General features: G+C 34.2%; 1 protein-coding gene across 1 annotated transcript; it reads right to left on the bottom strand.

Annotated features, from left to right (window-relative positions):
• Positions 1-1,609: 1,609 nt before the first annotated feature.
• Positions 1,610-10,516, bottom strand: fndc4b (fibronectin type III domain containing 4b). Its single transcript, XM_007252030.4, has 6 exons — positions 9,877-10,516; positions 5,137-5,252; positions 4,751-4,955; positions 3,774-3,863; positions 3,377-3,513; positions 1,610-2,856 (listed from the first exon to the last, which is right to left on the bottom strand). Exons 1-6 carry the CDS (start codon positions 9,932-9,934, stop codon positions 2,815-2,817), a joined length of 648 nt encoding a protein of 215 aa, XP_007252092.1. The 5' UTR covers positions 9,935-10,516; the 3' UTR covers positions 1,610-2,814.
• Between the last annotated feature and the right edge of the window lie 710 nt (positions 10,517-11,226).

Below are 11,226 nucleotides of genomic sequence, written 5' to 3'. Positions count from 1 at the left end.
CACTTCTACTTGTGTCTAAACCTCAGCACTGATCTCTGGATCCCTCTAGAGGTCTTTTGTAAAACCCTCACCAGGATCACTTCAGTCTTAATACCGCACTGTCATTTTACAATAATTAATAATCAATTGGGAAATAAGTACCCAATAAAAACTTTTGACATACCTTTAAATAAGTTTTCTTTCTCTTTAATATGATTTTTACATCTACAGCTCTGGAAAAAAAGAAGAGACCACTTTAGTTTATGAATCAGTTTCTTTGATTTTGCTATTTATAGGTATATGTTTGAGTAAAATAAACATTATTGTTTTATTCTATAACATACGGACATTTCTCCCAAATACAAATATTGTCATTTAGAGCATTTATTTACAGAAAATGAGGAATAAGAAAGATGCAGAGCTTTCAGACCTTAAACAATGTAAAAAAAAAAAAGTTCATATTCATAAAGTTTTAAGAGTTCTGAAATCAATATTTGTTTTTTAATCACAATTTCTAACCTCCATCAGACAGCTTGTAACTGTTTTAGTTAAAAGTTTGATTTTTTAAATTAATTTTATTTATTTCCTTTTATTTATTAGATTTTATTTTTTAACTTTTTATTTTATTTCTAGCGTTTACTTTCTTTATAATTTTGGCTACAAATGTAACTTTTTATTTGAATAATTTAAATTTTAGCCTGTCCACTGATCCTTTTATTCTGAATTGTTTTATTTCTTCTTAATTAAATCATAATTGTTGTTTGTTTTTCTAATGTCTTTGCCAAGTAAATATTATTTTAGCTTAACCTGATTAAATAATTCATTTTAATCTAATTTTTCTTTTTTTTTCACTTAAAGGTCTAAATGCTTGGCTAAACTGAAAATGTATTGAGGGTAAATAAAGGTTGATTGATTAACTCATGAGGTAAAGTCAGCGTCTTGAAGGAGTTCCTGAAGGTGCTGAACAATAGTTGCTGCTTTTCCTTCACGCTGAGCTCCATCTCATCCAAAATCACCATCTCAGTTGGTAGATTGTGAAGGACAAACACTTTTTTTGTTACTTAATTCCACATGTGTCCCTTCTTTTTTTTGTATGTCTTTAATTTTATTCTAAAATATAAAATAAATTAAATAAAGACTGTATGTGAGTTACAGAGATACAGTTTAGAGATTAGGTATAGAGATGCGGTTTAGAAAAACACTCTAAAATGTATTCATCAAATTAAAAAAATTAGAGGAAAAAATGTTTCTTATATTTTTCTACTAGTTTTTACAATTTTAATACAGAAGCAAATGTTAATTTATCTAGCCACTTTTAGTTTACTCTGATCCAAATGACACCAAACATAAAAAAAGCTTTTAGATAAGTTTATTGTGATGTGCTCCAAATGTGACAACACTGATAGTAGTGTCAAATCTACCAACCAAATAACCAGTGTATATAAAACGTGTCTATGTATGTAATTATGTATGTAATTAAAGCTTACATTTTTTTTCAAAAAAGCAAAAGGAGGCTGTATCCCAATTCTGTACTACACTGCAATACTAAGTTATAAGATATATACAATATAATAATCCCGATTGAGGTGGTTTGGCAAGTTTGCACACAAAATATTAGTGTACTAACCTGTTTCTACATGAGTAGCTTTATTTTACATTACATTGTGGGTTAATAGTGTCCTTCAAACCACACTCTAGCACTTTTATCTCTTCTACATAATTCATATTTGAAACTAGTCAGCATAAGTAATTAGTACACAATTAGAATGCACCCAAACTGAACTTCTATTATATACAAACAGGCCTGGTTTCCTGGACTGGGATTAAGCCTATACTTTGATTACAGAGCGTTATGAAAAGAGAATCTTCACTCAGGACTACTGGCCAACGTCAAATTGCATAACTATTAAAAAACAAATGCTCACAACACCAAGTCTAACATTTCAGTCCAATCCACAGTACATTTTATCTGCAAAACATCTGGCCACTGTCTCTAAAGCTCCAGCTATCTGTGATGTACATTTCTTGCTTTTCGATACAACACAATCTATATAGCGCATAGTACTAAACTAAAGCACTATCACTAAAATGCAGCATCATTACATCAGAAGCAGGCTTACAATAAACAGATTAATCATAAAACTTAAGATTCTTACTGGAAATTGAGGATCCTAGTAAACACTGTGTCTTAAAACTAGGCCTAACATGTTCTACCCATGTCTTATATCAACTTTATAATAATATTTGAAGATTTCTTTGTTGTACAGAAGTTTATGTCTTTTAATTATGATACATAATATATCCATACCTCAGTACAAACAAATACAATCGCACTCAATGGTCAAATATGGTCACATTTAGTCCCACTCAGAATGGTGCAGAGATGACCTCTAGGCTGTTAAAGTTACCATGTACAAGGCATGGTGTCATGTTTTGCATAGAAGATCTGGGAAACAGAAGAAATTATGTTTTAGCTTAATTCATTATAAAGAAATCCCAGCATGCATTGTTTATCTAGGTTTTGACATCAATTGTTTTAAACCTGTAGTATTGATATGTACACTTGTGATTGAGCTCCATCCTGATTGGGATTAATATCATACTGAAATGTTCACACAATCTCTTCCTTCATTTACATTCCTTCCAGTGATAGCACACTGAATGCAGTACAAAAATACAGTGTATTGCAAGTTGTGGCTAGTGTATTGCAGAGCAGGTTGATGATATTAGTACTGAAGAATGCCTCAGAGATTTATTTTGGATTCCCAAACAAAGAAGGCGTTATGCCCTCTGTCCTGAGAACCAGACAGACCAGATTCTGCGGTGCTGTGCTGGTCAGACCTTGATGATACTGACTGATGATGGTGTTCTCTGGAACTAGGAAGAAATGAACAAAAGCAAGATGATCTTTATTACTGATATAAGATACAAACAAAAGAGTTTGTTTATACAATATAAATTCAAACAAAATGTTTACTCTATATTCCTTATTCACTATTTATTAATAAGCGTTTAAATTACTCTAATGATCATGCATTTTTATGGCTAATTCCTATTTTAAGTGTATAGACAAATCAGCCCACCCATTAAAAAAAAAAAATTAAAATATGGACAATAATGCTGTTTATTCCAAAGAAATGTGAATATGCTTGTGCATTTATAAAACACATGAACGGATGTTTAACTGAACAGCATTGAAAATAGCTAGTTCATATTATTAGGGCTCTATGATCTTTTTGATGTGGATAACATGGATGGAATCATGGAATAAAGAATTAAACCAGATTTCATATTTCAAATATTATAGTGCCCAACAGAAATTTTACAAAAAAAACACAAAACACTGAGACCAAATATTGGCTGACTGTAATCCTAGCTAATTCTTCTACAATCTCACCTTGCTCCCCAGCAGACCTCCATTGCGGTAGTCTGGGGTGCTGTGTTCTGATAGGGGTTTTGTCTTCTCCTTGCTGTGGTTGTTGGAGTCATTGTCTTTGATGATATCGTACTGCCTACAGAATAAAGCAATCACAGCTGCAACAACACACAGATACATTTGATTAGGAGGAAGCAGATCAGATCTCCTTGACCTTAAAACACTCACCAGTCATTGCACAAACAAGCTACACTCAAACCCAAGCAAATGCTTTAACTAAAACAAAATCAACACAGCATATATAATACTAGTTCTAATAATTATTATGATATAATAATTACTACCACTATGCTTCTTACTGTAAAAGGGTCAATAAAATACACTAAACTAAAACCAGTATAAGAATATAATCATTCACCTGCCCACATCAGTAGCACAGTTACGATGATTACCATTTCTTCAGTCAGGAGGCTTCTGGAAATGTCTAGACCTTCTACTGATGGATCACCTGACCAGATAATACCAAACAAACACAAGCATTGGACGACTGTATGGGTTAGCTATATGCATACATTGTTATAATCTACAATGATTAGCCATAACATCAGAACCACTGGCCTAATATCATGAAGAATCACCCTGCAAAGCCAGAATAGACCTGATTTGTCAAGATTTAACATGACCTATCCAGTAATAACTTTTTCTGATATCTGTGCAACTGTACAACTTTTTGGGTATTTTTACCAAAATTAGATTTAAGTCACTCAATTTACCCGTCCACTCACTAGGACTGCCCCCATCCTGACTCCAACTGCAGTCAGTGGAGCCTCACTAGGCAGCCAGATCCCCACCTCTAACACATCAGCTCACAGACACCTATGTTTTTCAGCAACACATGACCAAGACCATGACCAAGATGGCTCTCTCACCTTGACAGGTGCCATTGTAACAAGATAGTTCTGTTATTCACTTCAACTTTTGGAGGATTTACTGTTATGGTCGATTGGTGCAATATTTTATGACTCAAATTGCATTCCAATACTGAAAAATGCATTTACCAAGAACGGTTAAAGTAACAAATATTCCCATTTGGTGATTTGCCAACGAGAACAAACAGAAATACTCTGCACTCATTATGAATTGAAGGCTGAGCAGATATCAGATAAGGACTGAGAGGATCTGAGATCCCCTTGACCTTAAACTGCCCAGCTGGCACAGCACAAAAAAGCCAAACTCTTAAATCCAAGCTGCATCTCTAAACTCAAACTCAATGAAAACTAGTTTCACTACACTTATTACATAGAAAAACTGAAATAATCACTGTAATAATAATCAGAAACAGGGTCAACAGTATGCTCATTCTTTGTGTTTTTTGTATTGAAAAAAAAAATTTACCTTGAGCGACCAGGTTAGTCTGAAAATGCTCTGATTTTTCAAGGGTTCTAAAATGAACTGTCTTGCTGGCTTGACTCTCTCCATGCAGTCCGATGGACTGGACCTGAATAATGTAATCTGTGTTGTCATCAAGGTCCCACAGCACACAGGCGCGGCTGGTGGTATTAACTTCTCTGATGAACCGCTGCATCAGACCATCCTGCCTCTGCAACACAGAGAACCCCACAACCACACACACAAATTACACAAAGATTATGCACAAACAGCTCTCAGTCACACTGTAAATAATCAGATTTATTATGTGGAGGTGAGCATAGTTAATGCAGCAGTAATTGAAATAATGAATTCCTGCAGGGATGCGTATCATTTTAATAACATCTCAGAACCTGTAGTGAGATGGCATAACCAATTACAGCTTCTCCCTCTGGAATGTTCCAGGACACAGTGGGTGAATGAGTCCTCAGGAGAGTGACAGATACATTGACAGGAGCAGCAGGACGATCTGTGGGAGTCACGAATACAATCAATTATTTTCAGATTTATCTCAAGTGAAATATCTGTACTGAAATAAGTTCATTAATTCAGCATGTCTCATACATTTTATTTTTGAGCTCATATATTATGATGTTATTAGTCCAAATACAAATAGTTAAAAAATACAGAATCCTAAAATGTGGAATTAGAATCATTATGGCAAAAATATTGTGTATGAAGCATAAAGTAAACTTTTGTTTTAGTTCCCTAAGGTGCTTTAAAGGGTTCTTTGAGTGACGACATAGAAAAAACAGGGTTGGTTTAATTTGGTTTATTTTTTTTACCAGTTTTAAAGCTCTCACAATCACACATTATAGTACAAAAATGATTCTTCATGTTATTTCTATTAATCCCTCAAAACCATTTAGAGCATCTGTATTTTTTAAGAGTTTAAAGATAGTGAATCTGGAATAAAATGGAATTGGAATGTAGAGTATGTAAACACAGTCAAAGTTCAAAATGATTTAATTAGAATTTGCATGCTGAAGACTATATAGTGTAGTATTTTATAGTGTTTTAATTAGAGAATTTCTTGCTAAAAAATACGAATATGGACCAGTTGAGAGAAAAGCCAATATATCATGAAGTTATGAATATGTAGCAGGTTCTGGATTTAGCCTTAATTCTCTTGTGGTCATTATGCAAATCTATTCCGAGTTTTGTTCTCCTCTGTAATTGGCAAAATCAGACACTAGTAGACAAAGGCAGCTGCAATACAATGTCCTGATCAGTGAACTCTGCTCACTCGGCCTATAATGAGACTTCAGCACAGACTCCATTTTTGTGAGAGTGAGAATATGAGGATTTGAAGAAATGAGGATATGTATCGTTGTTGTCACACTAAAACTTTATATCTCCAATCCATAATGTCCATTTTAAAGGAAAAGGAATAAAAGCACAATACATTTTTTTTATTTTAGCATCAATATCATAATGTCTGCAATACATTTTTTTTGCTGCATACAAAAACATATATGACAATATCTAAAAGATTAACAAAATGATATAACCAGTACAATTTGTTTTACTCTAATTATTCATACACAGAAGGTATTATTTATATAATAATATGTTGGATGATTGACTGGCATAGAGTAAAAAGTGTAAATTCGTACCATTTTGGAGCATTACTATAGGTCTATTCATCATGAAATGTTGAAACTATGTAAAAGACAGCTGCCAGATTCACATGATGTCAAACAATGGACACATTCACATTCTCACCAGAAAGGTCTCTAAATCCCTAAAACTTCCCAAAAAAGTCCATCGTGCAATGCACTACAGGACATACCAGAATTGACAGTGTTTGTATTTTAAAATACTCTTCACAGTGTTTTCTCCTATTATTTATTTACATGCTTTCATCTGTTCTTCTAATTATAAAGTTTAAAAGACACTTAGTCACAGCTAAAAGGTTCACAATTCACTGCAGATGCATTTTACATCACAGGCGTAACTTGATTATGCAGAGAAATAAAAAGCATTAGTAATTATTACACTTCACTCTGCGAAAGTGAAATTGCTGGAAGTCTACATCAAAGTCAATGCTGGCATCAGAAAGGAAATTATGGTAATAGCAGCAAGACAGGCCAATCCCAAATTGCTGCTTGGAGAGAACGCTCAGTGCATGCTGGCCAGACTGCTCTCCTTAGTCAAAGAAATATGATGTAACTGCCAACCTAATTGCATGCACTTTCTGTACAGCTCAATCAACCAGTGCTATCAGAGCCAGAAAACATCGGTCTCAAAGTACAAGATTTAATCTAAAGCAGATCTATTTTTATATTATTCTTCATCTCATGTGGAGCCTCTTGCCTCTTTACTAAGCATATTTGATCAGGAAGGTAACTGAAAGCTGAACGAAAAACATGCATCATGATAATGCATCCTGAGCCACAGAAATGACTCTAGCTTTATAATCTGGCATATTATGCATTTCATGCACCATTCCCTCTGTTGCACTACTAGTAACATCTTATTGACTTGACATGATGAGGTCTTTTCTTAGTTCTACTACGCAGGCATTAAATCAAATGCAACGACCAGCAAAGTAAAGGCAATTTCCCTAATGCCTGCTAGTGCTGGGCTTGGTGACAGTTTTCAATTCAATCACCTCAAGTGCACCCTTATTACACACTAAGAAAACACAATACATTCCTAAAAAGATCTAAAAATCAGAATGTGGTTGAAAACACATATTATGTTTGGACTGAGGGTGTGACAATTTTAATAAAGCACTGAAAATTGGGAGGGGAAAATAATAATTGGAAACAAAACAATATTTTAGATTATAGCAATGATATCTCTCATGTCTTTGTTTTTTTTTTGTCACAATAATAGTGGAATTATTTAAGATATATTTGATACACTGATGTTTAAAATCGACCCATGAATGACCAAACCAATATTTGCTGTATTTATTTATCATTTTCCTGGAAAGTAGAATGTTTGTTTAAATTTTTAAGTCAACTGAATTTTCCATTCAGTTGTTTTTGGAAGTTTACACCTTTTCAAGTGAACGGCAATGCCAATAGCAATATTATTCATTTATTAAGTCTACTTAATACTAGAATACTTAATACTATATTATGACAATCTATGAGTTCTTATACAGTTGTGCTTGAAAGTTAACCTCCGTTTACACATGAATTTCATGGCAATATTTGACTTTCAATTATATATAGGGCAGAATGATATTGATATTAATGATATTGACCCTTCTAATGAAACTATTCAGCCACTTTAAGTTAATTCTACTGCTGAAACAATTCATCAAATGCAAATGCTCACACAATGCTTGCATATTCTGCCTAGATAAGTATGGAGCAGATAAACATGAACCTATTGTTACCATGGCTAATGCGAGGTGTGGGCTAGAGGGGTATGTAACACTCCTGCCGCTGAATGCAATCAAGTCCTCACAGCAATGCTTAAAAATCTGGTAGAAGAATAGTAGGGATAAATTCATACAGTGTACTAGAATACTTTTGCACACAAAAAAAGCACCAGTAGTGGCAGATTTTGTGTCATGTATCATAAAATACTTAAAATATTCTCTACTTGGAAAATCTTTTTAACAAACTTGCCAAGGTCAATGACTATTAATTTCTGTTAGTGATCATTAATAACTACAGCTAGTAGCTTTTTTTTACACACATGAAAAGGGTTTGTTTGATAGCACTCATTAAATCCAACACTCACAAAAGAAAACACAAATGAGCTTGTCTAAGATGGATGATTAAAAAAATCTAAACAAGTGAAGATAGCACGGTGAAAATCATAGAGAGACATTCAAAGACAAAGATAAAGTTGTTTTTTCCACAATGCCCAGATGTAGGTTTGGGGAGGTAATAGTAAAGTATTCCACCCCAAGAAAACTGTAACTGTAAGTGTGGTAGCATCAGGTTCGAGCACTGTTTTGCTGCCAGCGTTAAGTGAAACATTGCAAAAGGTGGATGGAATAATGCAGTAAAGTTGGTTGTTGAAAGGCTAAAACAGAATAACAATGAAAAATCAGGTGCGTGCCAACATTTATTTTTTCTTTCTGCGAAAGATATTTGTTCCCTACAATATATATTGGCACTTTGCTCAGGGCAAGGGACAATATTGCCTTGCGTCCAATGGTTCTGGTTAGTCTACAAACCCATCACAACCCTGACCAGGACAAAGCAAATAAGAAGACGGGTGGAATGATGAAAGATATAGCTACATATTGTACCCTCATTCTGCCCCAGAAAAAAAAAAAAATTTAAATAAACGAGAGAAAGCCTAATGCAGCCATGTCATTCATGTCCATGATGGGTATAAGCATCTGAAAATTGGTGCTGAGGATTTGAGAAGTATAAAATTTCATATTCTACAAAAATCAAGATACCACTTTCTGAATCAGTTTCTCTGATTTTGCTATTTATATGTACATGTTAAAATTGTTGTAAAATTAACATTGTTGTTTCATTCTATATGCTACAGACAATATATTGTCATTTATAGAATTTATTTGCAGAAAATGAGAAATGGCTGAAATAAAAAAAAAGATGCAGAGCTTTCAGACCTCAAAGAACGCAAAGAAAACAAGTTCATATCATAAAGGTTTAAGAGTTCAAAAATCAATATTTGGTGGAATAACCCTGGTTTTTAATCAGTTTTATTGCGTCTTGGCATGTTCTCCTCCACCAATCTTACACACTGCTTTTGGAACTGCTTTCAGTTCAGCTTGGTTTGATGGCTTGTAATCATCCATCTTCCTCTTGATTACATTCCAGAGGTTTTCAATCTGGTAAAATCAAAGAAACTAAGTTTTAAGTGGTATTTTATTTTTTTCCAGAGTTATATTAATGCCATTTTTTATTACCAAAAAAGAAACATGCTTTTTTTTTTTTTTTGCAAAAATCTGTCCTAAAATTGTATTTAGCCAAACAGCTCTCTGGAGACTTAAAATTGTATTTCCATTTCAAAAACTAAAAGACCTTGATCTCACAAAATGAAAAAAGATCCTAAAATGAAATGAAATGATGTGCACCTGTAGGTGGTTGTCAGTGATGTATCCTAAGTGAGATGTACAGTGAGGTAGAGACAATGTAGGCTGTACTTACTTGCTCCAGCAAGACAGAAGCAGCTAAAGAGAAACAGGACCCAGCTGACAATCCTCATATCTTCATAAAAAATGATCAAAAAGATATGAACAAATATCTGGAGACACTTTTCCTTCAGCTCCTCAATTCTTCCAGCTCCATTAGTGTTCAGTCAGTTGAGAATAAGCCTCAGAAATAAGCAGTTTCCTCAGAAATACATAGATAAACTCATATTCACAGAACTCAAAAGGAGCCTAACTCCTTATATTCTCACACACTGTGTTTTAACTGAAATTACACTCAATAAAAGACTGAAACAGTTTTATAATTCGATATTAACCCAAAATCTATGTGTTTCTATTACAGCATCACAGCGAGCACAGGGGAAACAGCTGTCCCCGCGTGAAGAAGCACTGCTCTGCTAAACTGCTAAAAACGCTCGTATTAGACTAAAAGCGTTTCCAATACCCTGAAGAACCTTCACCAGCCTCACCAGCAAAAGAAAAGCGCCCCAGCTAAAGGTCTGTGGTAAAAATAAATGCCAGCATACATCCAGGAGCGAATAAATGGCGTCCAGAGCCGGAGCTGCTCCTCTTTCCGTCCCCACTTTGTCTCTCTCCTGCGCTACGTTCAGAGAATACTAATAAATCAGCAGCACATGACCTACAGGTGGTGGTGGGCTGTGGACGACCTCCCTCAGCCTTCACACACCAGTTCAGGCAGAAGGTCAGAATAGATAACGCGAGATAAATCCCAGCAGCTCCCTAATGCACAAACACTCAACCCCGAAAGAGTTTAGGCTTTTCAGTGATTATTTATTATTACAGAGCTAATGTGCTATTTCTCCTACAGCTCTATTACTGGACTCTACCAGCAGTGCTGCTGCCGTTCTGGATTACTGAACAATTTTACACACATACATGTGTGATAAAACTTTAGAATACTAGGCCTGTCATAATAATTACATTATCAACTTATTGTTGTTACAATAAATGAGCATGACCTCAATAATATTTGATAATGGTAATATCATGATCACCATTGTGTTTATTTATGTATGATCACAAAACAGTGAACAGTATTTTTTTAGTCAATCATGCAATACCAGACCAATGCTTCAATAACTGTGACTCCATACACACTGAAGTAGGTGAAGAAAAATTAAATGTTGTATTTAAAATAGTATAATTAATCTGTTCTGCTATTCTATCATCATTAAATCAATGACATTTAATGGTCTTAAAATGACAATAATATCATAATAATTTCTGGGAAGATATATGGTCCACAGCACTACTTATATAGTTAAGATATTCCTCCTTTCTGAAAACAGTAATAACCAATTCAGAATGATCCTTTATTTATTTCTTG

This window comes from Astyanax mexicanus, chromosome 14 (assembly GCF_023375975.1).
Source record: "Astyanax mexicanus isolate ESR-SI-001 chromosome 14, AstMex3_surface, whole genome shotgun sequence".
Classification (NCBI taxonomy): Eukaryota; Metazoa; Chordata; class Actinopteri; order Characiformes; family Acestrorhamphidae; genus Astyanax; species Astyanax mexicanus.
This window is presented reverse-complemented; position numbering and strand designations above follow the sequence as displayed.

Excerpts from the sequence above, each read along its gene's own strand:
- fndc4b (XM_007252030.4), bottom strand. The coding sequence starts at position 9,934 with ATGAGGATTGTCAGCTGGGTCCTGTTTCTCTTTAGCTGCTTCTGTCTT. Across the intron at positions 4,956-5,136 it reads GTTATGCCATCTCACTACAG|AGGCAGGATGGTCTGATGCA; the intron begins GTTCTGAGATGT and ends TCTGTGTTGCAG. Across the intron at positions 3,864-4,750 it reads GACTAACCTGGTCGCTCAAG|GTGATCCATCAGTAGAAGGT; the intron begins GTAAATTTTTTT and ends TTATCTGGTCAG.